Below are 14,477 nucleotides of genomic sequence, written 5' to 3'. Positions count from 1 at the left end.
TCATATAAAAAGCAACTTCCTAATAAATACCAATGGAATTTGCTGATCAAATGTGCTGTGTATGATTCAATTATTACCTGTCTTAATTCACGTTATAAGGCACTTGGGATAGTTGATTTCTTTAAATCTTACAGGATGAAGTGCCAATACTACTCCTCAATACTGAATAAAAAATTCAACTTTTATCCAAAGAGCTCGTTTTCAATAATTAAAGAACATCATCTTGACCTTCCAAAAGTGTATAGAATAAAGAAAAAAGGCTGAGTTACTTCAAAAAGAAATAAATGGCCATATTTTAATTGTCATTTCGTTAATTGTGCATATTAATTACTTAAAGTTGTAAGATAATTAAAAGCTTAGATTCCATGTAAAAGAAGTGGATCAGGATGAAGCAATATGAGCAAGTGAGGTGTGTATGAGGAAAAACTTAGCGAAAAGAAGATATAATTTACCTTTTCCTAAACCTCTTCTTTTTCCCAGTGTCCTTCTTCAAATTTCGGAGATGTTTTTTGATCCTGCTCAACTTCATACTTGCTGTTTCATTCCTCTTATAAATGCCTCTCTTTTTAATTACCATCATCATTGGTTTATTTCTCGATTTGACTTCATTTGGAATACTTTGCTTTTTACCCAAAGACTCTAAAGTAAAGTTAAGTTTGTTTTACAGTTTGTAATTTATAAAGTGTTCCAAGAGTTTTGTGGTTTTTGTTCAAGTATGGTGCATGCATTAGAGATAAACTGACAATCTCTGAATAACCCCTTCTACTTCTCCAAACCTTTTTGATTATTTCTAGATTGTGGATAGTTATTAAGTTTGTATTTGATATATTGAGTGTCTAACCACATAAGCGTTTCTAGTGGTAGAATTAGTCAATTATTCAAATGACAAATTACTTTGGCATTAGACTCAACAACCTTTTACATAGTCACTAGTAACTAATGAATGTAGTAACTAGCCGGCTTTGCATGCCATAATTTATCCACCAGATTGTTTGGAGGAAAATAAAAGAGAAAGGATAAAGAATTCTTCAACCACAAAGACAATTGGGGCAAAAAAGTCAACAAAAACTTACCTCTGATTCTCCTTTCTTTAAAAGTCTCTCTGTCCTGTCTCCCTTTCATAATGGACTGAACCCTTTGCTGCTTACTCAGTTTCTTTTTACCCAAATTACGGGTTATCTCGTCCCTAATGTCTTTGCTAATGTCATAGTCCGTAGAATAATCAGAGTTTAAGTCACTTTCAGTACCGCTTTCTGAATCACTGTGCTCGTTTCCACTCATTTCTGACCCATTACCTTCATCTGAAGATGCTGTAGAAAAGTTAAACTGTTCGTTTTCCTGACCTTTGGACATTCCAACAGCCTTTGCTGCCTCTACTCTTGTCTTGAGTTTCTTGATCATTTTGAAGTCCTCCTGGTCTAAAATTTTGTCAAAGACTATATTCTGGCTACCAATTTTATCTTTTGAAGACTTAGAAAGTTTCTCAGAGCCAGAATTTTCAATTTCAGAGCCTGAATCGAATTCAACGAGCTCTTCAAAGTCTTCTTCGCTGTAAGAGCCAGCTTCCTCGAGATCAGTTTCACTCAATTCCTCAACTTCCCTTAGATCAGTGTCATCAATGTAATCGTTATCAACATCGATAATATCATGATTACTATCTTCATCCGTGTTAGATTCATACTCTTTAACCGATGGGAAAGATTCAGACTCATTATCCTGCTTTGGCTTATTCTTTCTATTATTATACTTCATAAGCAATTCAGCTCCGGAAATAGTTTTGTCAATCTTTTTGTAACCATATGAAAGAATATTTTCATCATTATTGCCATCCTTGATGTTAATTGCAGCCTCCTTGCTCATCAAAGAACGATGAAGCATACTTGGCATGATTTCTCTATAAAGATTGACCAAACTCTTTGCTGCGATTGATACCCCTTTGTTATTCATTTTTCTAAAGTTAGCCAAATCCAAGAGCTTATCCTTATCCATAACCAAAGGAACTCTTTGACAAATTTCTCTAATAGTATTCAAACCAACAACAATAACCTCAGGCATACAACATTCATTAACAAAGTTATCCATAAGTAACTTGATAGTTGAAGAGAGCTCCTGTGGAGGAATTAGCTCATGACAAGCTTGTGCTAGAAAAGCCAGAATGTTTGTTACATTCTTGTTATTTGGAGATAGGTATCTGCCAAGATACGAGTAGTAATTAATAAGAATCAGACGATGACGCTCTATTAAGCGAGAAATTAGCCCAATAAGCGTCATTCTAATCTCAAAAGGATCTGTATGCCGAGAAACTCTCTGAAATACTTCCTCCACAAATTCCTGTGGGCAATGTATCAAATCAATACACTGATTACTTTTAACCAAAGAATTTTCAGCCTTACTCTTTTTCTGTTTTTCTAACTTTTTCATTGCTTGTTTTGCCTTTTCCATCTTCTTCTTTTTAGTGTTAGAGCTCACTCCAAGCAAAGCAGATTTCATAGCCTTTGCTGCTTCTGCTGCTAATTCTCTCCTTTCATCCTCATCTTCTATATCATTTTCCAACTCTTCCATTGTACAATTCCTCCCTAAAAGGAATCTTGCTGCAGTTGAGGCTACTTTTGGTGAAGTTGAACCTACACAACACTTCGCTATAATATTAACAGTTTGAGCATCGTTCCAAACGTGTTGTCTATGAACCTCAATTATAATAGCCAATGAACGCAAAATATCTTTTGGATCCGTAATTCTTTCTCTTAAAAATGATATAATTGTAGAATTAAACTTTTTCAAGTCATATCCAATTGATATATTATAACTTTTCAAAGGTTTCTGAGCTTGATATTGCAAGCTCTCGCACGCAGCTCCATCAAAACAACTAAAGGTTGACTCTGAAATTGAGAACGATGTTCCAATCTGTTTACTCTTTAATATTATCTTTGACCTGTTTTTTGCATTAATTTTCTTACCAGTTTTCTTTATATTTGCATTAACTATACTTGAAACTATATGCTTCAATAACTTTGACCTTAAAATCTTATCAGGAAGTCTCATTAAATCAAACCATAAAGGCAACAAATATACAATGTCGATAATCTTTTGATTTGATAGTAAAATTAATGAAGTTGCCATTGTAACCCGCATCTCTGAAGTCATTAAACTCGAGTTATTCTTTAAATCATCCAGAAGTTTCTCAATAAATTTATTACATACTCCATATTTATAGTAGTATGGGGAAGTCTGAGCAATAAATATCATTAGCTGAAATATTTCTTTTGGAATGTTTTGCGGATTCAATCTAAATACATCCAGTGTGGAGTAAAAATGTTGTAATTGCAACTCAAAATCTGATAAATACGCTCCAGGATCCCTCTTTATTCTGTCCTGTAGCTGAGGTAGAGAATAAACTTCTGCTGTAGAGTCCATCTTCACTATTCGATTGCTGCTCCCTTAAACTTTTAAACTTCTCCAAGTTAAATCAATGTTTACTTAGACTATATAACCGTTGGACTCAAAAACCAACTGGCAATATAGTTAAAAAACTTCCAGCCTAACTTAATTTACCCGAGTTTACGCCTTAGTACAAAATGTTAAATTTGAATTTTTGCTCACCTACCTTTAATTTAAAAAACTTATTACATGCCCGCCTGAATTTTTTTACTTATACCGTTATTGTCAAATTTTATAGAATTACGTGTTAATGGCATGACCTTGGCGCCCAACGATAAATTCAATTTTGACAAAAAACTTGGAGATTCTTTAAAAACATTATTTTTTTGAGGCTGAGAAGTTTGTATTCTAGTATTTATATGCACTGTGCTTGTGATGAATGACGTTTTGCTAGGATACTTGGAAAAGCCAGGGACCCCCTTAGTTTTAGATTCCAGGTATTTTCCTTCAAAATTTGGAGGAAAGCCTGCTTGGCTTAACCCTCAAAACCTTCCCCAATACAGGGATTTGCAGTGTAGCAGTTGCGGAACGAGAATGAGATTTTTGTTGCAGGTTTACGCACCTCAGGATGACCGAGAAGATTTATTTCATAGAAGCATTTTTGTATTTATATGTGTAAATTGCACTTGTAGTGTCCAAGCATACCGTTGCCAACTTCCTAGAATGAACGACTACTACGATTATAATCCAGCTCCTACCTCTTTTTTTTTTGAAGATATTAGCCCAGAGGAGACTATTTCAGAGCTCAAAGAATTGAAATTCAACAATATTTGCACCACATGTGGGTTGCCCTTATCTATCGAGTCTAAATATCAGCAATCTAATGTTCACGATAAGTGCGACACAATCAATTCTGTAGCTAGTAAGGTAATATTAGATGAGTTTAGCTTAGATATCGAGGTATGCTCAACTGACGAGGAAGACGAAGATGAAGATCGGGAAGAATATGACGATCAGGAAGTTGAAAATGATAACTTTGAAAATACCTCCGACGATGAAATGGTACCCATAACAGGAAAAAATAATTTTTGCTTTGGAAAATTGTCTGATAAATCTGATAACATTAATGATGAGACCAGCAACAAGTTAGAACAAGAACAAAGGATTAACAGCGAAAAACAACATTTTGAAAGCGTCAATAAACAAAGGATAGATCCCGAATCATCAGAATATAAGCTATTTCAAGATTACAAAAAAAAATTTTCTGAGAATATCGGTAAGTTCTAACACTTATACCTATCATTCAAATGATATTCTATTTTACTTTTTAGATAATGTTTTGGATGATTCTGAGATGAAGGCATTTGGAAAAATATCAAACACAAATATAGAAAAAGACATCTTTTTTGACAAGTTCATAAACATTTCAAGAAATCATCCTGGCCATGTTATTAGATATAGCTACAAAGGATCACCATTGTGGATTTCTGATAAAAATATCCCTTCAGAAACCCCTCAAGACTGTCCTCTCTGTAAATCAAACCGAGTTTTCGAGTTTCAAATTCAGCCTGAAACCATTGTTCTGGGAAATCTTCCAAGCAAAATTGAGTTTGGAGTTATTGCGATATTTACATGCTCCAATAACTGCCAAATTGATTATTATGCTCCGGAATATGTTCAAATTCAAAACAATCCATACTAATTTGGGCGGGTAGGGTTTGCCCCGCCTAAAGGTGCTCGATTTTGGGTCCTAATATTAATATTAGGACCCAAAACTAATATTTATTTAATGTTTACATTATATTTGTATAAACAATTTTAAAATTTAGACAGGTTATTAAGTGTTTAAAAAATAATTAATTTTGGTGTATTTTAATAAAAGGGGGGAGGGGACCGGACGACTGATATTATTTAACCTTTTTGAGTTAGAGATTCTTTCAGGTACTATCCATATAATTCTTGCGAGCACTGTTAGCAATACCAAGGAGAAAGGCGAGGGGTTTCAAATTAACAAGAATTTGGGTTAATTAGCTTAGATATTCACACAAATTTGAGGACAGAAAAAAGGAATATATTTTAAGTTTGCCACTAAAATAAACAAGAAATATATCTGTATTCTAGAAAAATAACAGTTTAATCATGGGCTTGGCACTTTCAAGAATATGGAATAGATTGTTTGGGAAGAAGGAGATGAGAATCCTAATGGTAGGATTAGACGCTGCAGGGAAAACAACAATTTTATATAAACTTAAATTGGGGGAGGTAGTAACAACAATTCCAACTATTGGATTTAATGTTGAAACTGTTGAGTATAAGAATATATCCTTCACTGTTTGGGATGTAGGTGGTCAGGACAAAATTAGGCCTCTTTGGAGACATTACTATACAAATACGGACGGAATAATATTTGTGGTTGATAGTAATGACAGAGAAAGAATAAATGATTCCAGGGATGAGCTTATGAGAATGCTAGGAGAGGATGAGCTTAGGGATGCCACTCTCTTGGTTCTAGCAAACAAACAAGACCTTCCTAATGCTATGAGTGTTACAGAAGTCACTGAGAAGCTACAACTCAGCTCTTTGAGACACAGGAGCTGGTTCATTCAATCAACTTGCGCTACAGCTGGTGATGGATTATACGAAGGACTTGATTGGCTTGCAAGAAACCTTGAGAAAGCTGCTTCCTAACTGTTTCTATTACCTACTTAAAATTATTGAAATCTGTTTTACCCCTTTCATTTAATTTATATTATTTGATATCTTCAATTCCTGTTTAATTCTAAATAATTTGCCTACTAAATATTTTTGTTTATGTGTTTTGTACGAATTATTGTGTTGCATATATATTGATCTATTATAAATGACCAATATAACTCATAGGTTGCGAAAAAATCCCAAAGAAAAAGAAAGAGAGAAATTGATCAGGATTAGTTTCAATTAAGTCTAAAGAAATTCTCATAAATAATTAAATTCCCATAATATTTCTTTGTTTTGTTTATTTAAGTTGGAAGTTATTCTCATCAAATGACTATTTTCATGTGGGGCTTAGAAAAAAAGGCGGGAATTCGCCATTAAGTGTAGAAGTTTACATTTTGCCAGGCAAGATAGGGACGGAAGGATTAAAAGAAAAAGGTTAAACAAATTGCCAAGTAAAAAAGCACTCAGATTTAGTTAGAAACATGGAGTCTTTGATACCTATTATAAACGAGCTTCATGACATTCTGAGTATATTAAAGGAGGGTTCAGGAGACTACAATGTTTCAAATGAGTTAAACTTGGACCTCCCTGAAATAGCTGTAGTAGGATCTCAGTCGGTAGGGAAAACCTCACTACTGGAATATATTATAGGTGAGTTTCTGGCATGTTTGTTAAACCAATAATAATTCTAATTAATTACTATTTTGGTGTTTCTGATGCGCTTTTGACTATTTAGGCCGTCATTTTTTGCCAAGAGGACAAGGAATAATTACTAGGAGGCCGCTAATTCTGCAGCTACAGCAAATTCGGCAAGAAAATAGAGATGATTATGCGGAGTTTGGTCACAAAAAAGGACTGAAGTTTACGGACTTTGAAAAGGTCAAAGAGGAAATCTTAATTGAGACCAATAGACTGATAGGAGAAAATAAGAACGTTTCAGAAGTCCCAATATTGCTAAGAATCTTCTCAAAAAAATCGATTAATTTGACTTTGGTAGATCTACCAGGATTAACAAAAGTTCCAATTGAGGACCAGCCGTTTGATATTGAGTCTCAAATTAGGAAGATTGTTTTGTCTTATATAAGACGACCAAGCTGTTTAATTTTGGCAATCACAGCTGCAAACACTGACATTGCAAACTCTGATAGCTTAAATATTGCAAGAGAGGTAGATCCTGAAGGAGTCAGGACGATTGGAGTTTTAAGTAAATTGGATACAGTAGAAAATTACTCTACAACACTTCAAGTATTAAGTAATCAATCATACCCTTTATCCAGAGGATATGTAGCAGTTATGTGTAGGGATTCCAGACAAAAAGCAGGAGGGCCAAAATCTTTGAGAGCTTCTTTGAACGAAGAAAAGTCCTTTTTTGAAAACAACTCGAAACTGAAATCGTATCAGTCTCGATGTGGAACTCATAACTTGATCAATATTCTCCAAAAAGAGTTTCTAGATCACATCCTTAAGTTACTTCCACAGATCAAGAACCAGTCAAAAAAGCTTATAGATCTTAAGCAGATGGAGCTAATTAAATATGGTGACTTTTCTCAATCTGATATTATAGATGACATAGGTAAGTCAAGATTTTGAAATATTTGAATCGCTATAATAGTTTACTTTTTTCAAAAGAAGGAATCAACGCCTTGACTAACAGAGCTCTATTTATTGGAGGAGAGGGTATAGGCCTTGATGGGCCTCACATGATCAAAAACAAAGGGGCTGTAATACTAAACTGCTTTTCTAAGTTTTCTAGAAAGTTCCAAGACATGATTGACGGGCAAGCATCCTATCAAACAGGCCTAATGAAACTTTCAGGTGGAGCAAGACTGAATTATGTATTCCATAACTGGTTTGGAAACACTCTTTTCAGCTTCGATCCTTTGGACGGTTTGTCTGATACTGAAATCAGAACAGCAATAAAGAATTCAACAGGAACAAGATCATCCTTGTTTGTTTCTGAAGGTGCATTTGAAGTTCTCGCAAGGATTCAAATTAAAAAACTACTTAGACCCTCTCTTACTTGTGTAGAACAAGTCTATGACGAGCTTAAAAGACTAGTAGAGCAGTGTTCTTTACCTGAGCTTAATCGGTACTCTAATCTGAAAAATAATATGATTTCAGTGGTCAATAATGTCCTAGAGGAATGCCTTGGGCCTACTAACAGAGCTGTAGTTGACCTGATAAATATGGAATTAGCCTACATAAATACAAACCACCCTGACTTTATAGGAGGTGCGTCAGCCCTTACTTCCATATTTGAGAAGGAGAAAGCTTTCTTAACTGAGGGTTTGACTAGAAATAACTCCAACGACAAGTCCAACAACCCAGCACCAGATTCCATTCTTCTCGACTCTGATTCAAGTCCGATCACTCCATCAGGTAGAAATAGAGTAGTTTTGAATGACTTCTTTAATGACCAACATGACTCTCGCAATAAATCCCAGCTTGCTTCCACAGAATACAACGAGACCGAAAACGTTGCAACCTACCAAAACTACAAACTTATCGAAACTCGCCAAATCAGCTCTGTTTCTAGGTCACTCAAAAATATCAACGAAAACTCACCAGTTTTTTCAACCAACCGTTCTACCACTTCTTCTATTGACATTTTTAGCCCAGGTCAGAAAATACAAGCCCACATTTCCGCCAAGCATGTGCATGCAGGGGTTCTTGGCGCCAGTTTGGTAGAGAATGAGAGGAATTACTTGGGAAAATTTAGTGGGAAGATGGGATTGCCATTGGTTCCAGAAACAATAGCAACATCGGAAGATCCTTCAGAAAGGGAGAAGATTGAGTCGGATGTGATAAAGTTTTTCATTGTATCATACTTTAGCATTGTGCGAAAGAACGTAGCAGACTCAGTTCCCAAAGCCATTATGTATTTTATGGTGAATGCTGCCAAGGAAGCAATTCAGAGAGAGCTGGTAGCAAAGCTATATAGAGAGGAAATTTTTGACGATCTTCTTCAAGAAGAAAAAGGGATAGTGGAAAAAAGACAGCATTGCCATCGGAACATAAACAAACTGAGCAATATAACTAAGCAGCTTGAGACCTTAATATCAAATTTTAACTTATAATGGTCTATTAAAAAGCTTAATTATCCACTTATATCAACTAATTTTTGGATTTTGCGAGTTCATATATCGCAAATAGTATTTTACTTTGACTTGATTATCAGAATTGTGCTAACCGTGTCTGAAAATGATTAGTCCTGGCAATCTTTTAGAGATGTTTTCAACTCTACCTCATTTTCCCCCTTGTAAGGCCTCCACAAATTCTTTGCAGTAGTGTTCTATTTGCTCCAAATTCATCGATCTGACCTTGGATTCATGGAGCTGTTTGAACTTGTCCATATACCTAAAATATTTAAGCGAATTAAAAATAGGGATAGTCCCATAATCTAAAACGAAATAGATTCATTTAATCTACTTACGAAGAAAGAGTCACTTTGTTGCTCGCCATATCATCTTCAATTGAGCTTTCCAACAAAGGGTAGAAGTTCTCCCCTTCTTCCAAAATCACATGTAAACTCTCCCTGTCTAACTGAATCTCAGTCTTCATTTCCTGATTCTCAGAAACGGGCTCTTTTATGACAGGTTCTGAATTTTCCATGTTGTCTCAACTTTCTTTCCGGAAATATTCGTATTTATAATTTGTTTTCCAACCTAGAAAAAAAAAGTTTGGGCGGGAAACTGTCCATTTCTTGTAAAGTTGGAGCAGTAAGAATTAAAAAGTAATAGTTTTGAAAGGAGTCTAGAAATGAATAGACTAGTGATTTGAAAACTGAAGGATTAGCTAGCTATATTTTTTATATTCAAAGAAGCAAGAACTATCTGGATCTTTTCTAAGATAATCTTGGTTGAGAAAATACTCCTTGGAGTATTTAGGTATCTCGAGCAACAGTCTGCAACTTCAGAAACACTTACAGAATTACTTAGCATAATCTTCTCAAGAGTAAGAGGAGATTTCCTTAGTGATTTTAGAATGAGTTCCAGAGAAATGGTATCTTCATTAACGATGTTCTTGTAATCAAATGTGTATCTTTTAGATTCAACACTTTTGATACTATGATTCGATAGATCCGAAAGTTCTGAAAGATCCTCAGTCAAAAGATACCGTCTTATCCCCTCTAATAAAGCTATTTGTTGATTACTCGAAGCATTTGCTGATGATTTTAATCCGCATATCTTTAGTATGTTTTTTAATTCATCTTGAGAAATTGCTTTAAAATTCACTCTGAAAAAAGAGCCGTTCAAGAGATGGAGCTTCTCCTTTTCTAAGTACATATTTTACCAAGAAACTGTAAATTTAGATTTTCCGTACTCCCATCCTTTTTTATATTTTTTGTCCAATAATTAATTTGAATTTTTTGCTATCCTCACAACTGTGTGGAAATAGCGGCAACCTTGAAAAAACGTCTTTAAGTAAAAAAGGTACTGAATATTTTTAAAAAAAATTGTAATTTTTAAAACAAGGAGAAACAATGATCAAGGAAAAACTAGAATTAATTGGATTTCGAGCTAAATTAGCTTTAGACAAAAGTAGTAATATAGTTATATGGGCCGAATAATTACAAATTGGAGGACGAGTTAAACTGCTCCCTTAGCTCTCTGTTTTCAGACTTGAGCTTCTCAAGTAATCCTTCCATTTCCTGAATTGCGTGTCTCTTTTCATCCTTAATCAGTTTAAGTTGTTTATTTTTTTCATCACAGATATTATTGAGTTTGAGTTGCCAGTCGTTAAGCTCAGCATTAAGCCGAAGAATCTTATCTTCGAGAAGCTTGTTTTTCTTTTCGAGATTTAAGTTCGATTCTTTAAGCTGAGTAATTAATGACCCAGTCTCAATTTTGTTGCTGAGCTCTTTTGCCTGGAGCTCAGCAAGATGCTGTTTTGCCTTCTCATACAAGAGTGTTCTTTCCTGAGCAATAATCTTCCAGTCTACAGCTTCTTTACTATTTGAATCTGATATGGGCAAATTTTGAGTATAACTCTCGCCATCATTTTGCTCACTTTTGGATGACATTTCCGGTAAATCTACCTTAGTAAGAGTCTTTTCGGCTCTTTTGTATTCGGAATTGGTCTTTTTAACCTCCTCGTGTTTTAGCTTCTTATATTTAAATGTACAGAGGAAACAAAATAATCTTCCATCAAGCTTTTTCCTGGCCTCTTCTCCCCTATCAAAAGCACAAGTCTTCCTACACATATCACAGGGAAGGGGCTCACCAAACTGTTCTCTGGAGGAGGAGCATCTATCACATAGTAGATGGGAGTTCCAAGCTGACCAACAATCACAAAAGTGACAACGCACTGGAATTGTGTTGTATTTGCAAATATTCTTACAGCAGTCCATGCAGATTTCCTTTTTAAACACTTTTAAAGCTTTTTTTAAAATCCTATGTTGAAGGAACTCAATTCTACAGTAAGTACACTCTTTCTTGGAGTTGTTGCTGCCTGAAGAATTTGAAAGTGACTTGTAGCACTCCTTACACAATGGAGTAATTTTGTCTCTCCACTTTTCTTTTTGGCAATCATAACAGAGCTTTTTCTTATTCAGAATATCAATTTTAATCCAAATTGAGTCCTTCCCATTAGTGTGAAAAACAGACAATCCACTACTACCATCTTTAGACCCTTTGCTTATTCTAACCCCAGATTCAACCTCTTGAATAGTTAATTTACCTATTTGTGAGCTTGAAACACCCTGTTGAGGCGGACCTCCTGGTCCCTCCTCCAGTCGAATCTGCTTTCTTACATCATTTTCCCTGGAAACAATACCAGAATCCCTCTTGTATGTTTCCATATGTAAGTTCTGAATTAAATCGTTGCCTATATTTCTTCTCTCTCCATTAGATCTATCCCACTTATCACTTCCATTTGAGAATTTTGATTCCCTTACGCCTTCCACAACTCCACCGTGATGCTCAAATCTTTGGCCTGAATATGAGTAATAATCCTCTTGATAGTGTCTACCATCCATATTATAACAATACTCAGGTGGATACCCACCTTCAAAATCCCTACGCATCCTCATGTGATAGTAGTCATTTCTATATCCTTCAGGTATTCCATATGGAATTGAGCGTGGCATATCATAGTACTCTCTGTATGTCATCTGATCTCTGGACATTTCTGGCTAGCTTTCTAAACTTTAACTAATTCTTATTATGCAATAGAAATCTTTAATGCTGTACTTGGAGCGAAGTTTAGCCTCTTTTAAAAAAAAGGCTAGGAAAAATGGCAAAACAACTGGTTTGTGTTTACCATATGAATCCCAGACATTCAAGACTTAATTTATCACGTCAACTTTGCTAAATCCTGTATTTATCTCGAGAATTCCTGTCTTGTTTTTTTTAAATCTTCTCAGAACCCTATTATTAATTAATTCTCACAAAATGGCGCGCACAGTTTGGCGGTAACTTTAGAGGGGTTTAAAAAGCCATTGATGCTAGAAAAGTAAATAAATATTGAAACTTTGTTTGGAGGAAAATTTAATTATTAAAAAACTGGTGAGGTTGAGAAGAAGCTCCAAGTGAATATTTTGTGGGATTTAATAGGGGACTGGAGTTATAGCAGACTTTGAAGTTACTTGCCCTATTTCGGTTGTTTCAAAAAGTTTCGAGGGTTAAACATTAGTGAATGTATTGAGATCGTCAACACAATGGTGGATACGAGCAAAATTTTGGCTTTACTACAGCAGGTAGGTTCTTAATGATGGCTCAAATATGACTCTTTTGCTTTTCTATTAACAAGGTGAAAGGTCTTTGAACCAAAAACTGATAAAATACTTAATTTGGTTCTATAATTAGGCAAAAGTGGAGATTGGAAAAAACCGGTCAGATAACCTAAACAAATTATCAAATTTGATAAAGGAGTTGAAAATCATGCTGATTGAGCTTCCCAGCTTGTCGTTGTCTTCTAAAGAAATAGATTTGACGGAATTAGTGATTGCAAGAGACGTTTTGGAAATTTCAGTATTGGTTTCCGTAAGAAAAGAAGACTTATCGGGATTTGAGAGGGACTTTTTGAATTTACAAAGATACTATATTGACTATGAATCGGTAAGTTTTTAGGAGGTTTTCAACCCTTGTACTGTATTACTACTCAATTTTCCAGATTCTTGAAAAGTCTGAAAATCAAGATATGATCAAAGGCTTGTACTTGCTATATCTTCTCAGTTGTGATAGAATCAGCGATTTTCACATAGCTTTGGAAATCGTTTCTCCAAATGACCAAGAAAACAAGTTTATTTCTTTTTCAAAGAAACTTGAATTGTATCTTCTTGATGGCAATTATAGTAAAATCATGCAGATGCAAAGTAGCCTACCAACTCCAGACTATCAGATATTTTTCAAGGAATTAATAGACACATGTAGAGAAAAGGTAGCAAAGTGCATTGAGTGTAGTTATGATAAGATAAGCATAGATAAGCTTAAGAGTATGATGAGATTTTCCACGAACGAGGAGTTAATATCTTTCATCAATGAGATGTCCCCCAATTCCAACAGGGAACGCCTAAACACCTCGAAAGTTCACTGGAAGCTTATTGATAGTGCTGTTTACTTTGAAAAGAAAAGCTCCAGCTCTTCTAACAATTTAGATCTTATTTCAAACACATTAGGCTATGCAATCGAGCTTGAGAGAATCATCTAAAAGCTCTTAATTTGTGTATATATACATATATTTTGATATATACATTGACTCTAAGCATTGATTATATCTAAATATTCATTATTATTCATCTATCCTACCCACAGCCCTAACTATTGTTCTTTTTTAATTAATGCTACAATAAATATATCTGTATATTATATGTTCATTAATCAAACTCTTAACGCTACCTACGTACCACAAAAAAAAATTAAAAAGCTCAGATAACTTATATATCCAAATCTCAAAATGACTCTTGGCCATTTTATTCCATTTCTTTGACGAAAAATTTCTTCTTCCTACTATTACCAGCTTTACCTTCCCTTCTCTCCCCTCAAGCCTTAACAATTATTTGCAAGTGTTGGCGCGCGCGGGAATGCAGATCATGTTATTAGATGACTAAAGAAGTGTTTGAGAAAAAAAATAAGGGAAATAAGAAAAGAAAAAGAGTTTAGCTGAGTTGATTTTAAGAAAACTGTAAAGGAGTAGAAAATAAAATTTTACTCAAGAGACATTTGGGGAAAACTAGGTCTGAGAGATTTTGGTAAGTTGTTTAACATAGGGCTCATAAAGATTAGTAATATTTCTAACTAGCATGCAAATTTCCTTTAGCTTAATATAAAAAAAAAATTTAAGGAAAAAGAAAAATATTAATTGTAAAAATATCAAAATCAAAAACCTCAAAAACTGATTTTTGGAGATCTAGACTTTACTCTTAAATTTGAACTTGTACAGGAATTAGGAAAAGCATAATG

General features: G+C 34.6%; 7 protein-coding genes across 7 annotated transcripts; 4 read left to right on the top strand and 3 right to left on the bottom strand.

The window, feature by feature from the left end:
- Window positions 1-936: 936 nt before the first annotated feature.
- ELE39_001845 (severe depolymerization of actin Sda1p) lies at window positions 937-3,414 on the bottom strand (the record flags this gene model as incomplete). Its single annotated transcript, XM_067345568.1, has 1 exon — window positions 937-3,414. The coding sequence occupies one exon, from the start codon at window positions 3,412-3,414 to the stop codon at window positions 937-939; it is 2,478 nt and encodes an 825-aa protein (XP_067199456.1).
- Window positions 3,415-3,813: 399 nt separating this feature from the next.
- On the top strand, window positions 3,814-5,080 carry ELE39_001844 (programmed cell death 2; the record flags this gene model as incomplete). Its single annotated transcript, XM_067345567.1, has 2 exons — window positions 3,814-4,654; window positions 4,710-5,080. The coding sequence occupies 2 exons, from the start codon at window positions 3,814-3,816 to the stop codon at window positions 5,078-5,080; spliced, it is 1,212 nt and encodes a 403-aa protein (XP_067199455.1).
- A 437-nt stretch (window positions 5,081-5,517) lies between these two features.
- On the top strand, window positions 5,518-6,066 carry ELE39_001843 (ARF1 2 like small GTpase; the record flags this gene model as incomplete). Its single annotated transcript, XM_067345566.1, has 1 exon — window positions 5,518-6,066. The coding sequence occupies one exon, from the start codon at window positions 5,518-5,520 to the stop codon at window positions 6,064-6,066; it is 549 nt and encodes a 182-aa protein (XP_067199454.1).
- Window positions 6,067-6,557: 491 nt separating this feature from the next.
- On the top strand, window positions 6,558-9,152 carry ELE39_001842 (dynamin family; the record flags this gene model as incomplete). The annotated part of the gene is made up of 3 exons (XM_067345565.1): window positions 6,558-6,726; window positions 6,812-7,648; window positions 7,705-9,152. 3 exons carry the CDS (start codon window positions 6,558-6,560, stop codon window positions 9,150-9,152), a joined length of 2,454 nt encoding a protein of 817 aa, XP_067199453.1.
- Window positions 9,153-9,866: 714 nt separating this feature from the next.
- ELE39_001841 (uncharacterized protein) lies at window positions 9,867-10,361 on the bottom strand (the record flags this gene model as incomplete). The annotated part of the gene is made up of 1 exon (XM_067345564.1): window positions 9,867-10,361. The coding sequence occupies one exon, from the start codon at window positions 10,359-10,361 to the stop codon at window positions 9,867-9,869; it is 495 nt and encodes a 164-aa protein (XP_067199452.1).
- A 284-nt stretch (window positions 10,362-10,645) lies between these two features.
- ELE39_001840 (uncharacterized protein) lies at window positions 10,646-12,202 on the bottom strand (the record flags this gene model as incomplete). The annotated part of the gene is made up of 1 exon (XM_067345563.1): window positions 10,646-12,202. One exon carries the CDS (start codon window positions 12,200-12,202, stop codon window positions 10,646-10,648), a length of 1,557 nt encoding a protein of 518 aa, XP_067199451.1.
- A 531-nt stretch (window positions 12,203-12,733) lies between these two features.
- On the top strand, window positions 12,734-13,725 carry ELE39_001839 (proteasome regulatory subunit Rpn12 family; the record flags this gene model as incomplete). The annotated part of the gene is made up of 3 exons (XM_067345562.1): window positions 12,734-12,772; window positions 12,882-13,133; window positions 13,189-13,725. 3 exons carry the CDS (start codon window positions 12,734-12,736, stop codon window positions 13,723-13,725), a joined length of 828 nt encoding a protein of 275 aa, XP_067199450.1.
- Window positions 13,726-14,477: the final 752 nt, after the last annotated feature.

Source organism: Cryptosporidium sp. chipmunk genotype I (assembly GCF_004936735.1).
Source record: "Cryptosporidium sp. chipmunk genotype I strain 37763 chromosome Unknown contig_2, whole genome shotgun sequence".
NCBI lineage: Eukaryota > Apicomplexa > Conoidasida > Eucoccidiorida > Cryptosporidiidae > Cryptosporidium > Cryptosporidium sp. chipmunk genotype I.
Note: the sequence above shows the minus strand (reverse complement) of the source record. Positions and strands in the feature narration are given on the sequence as shown.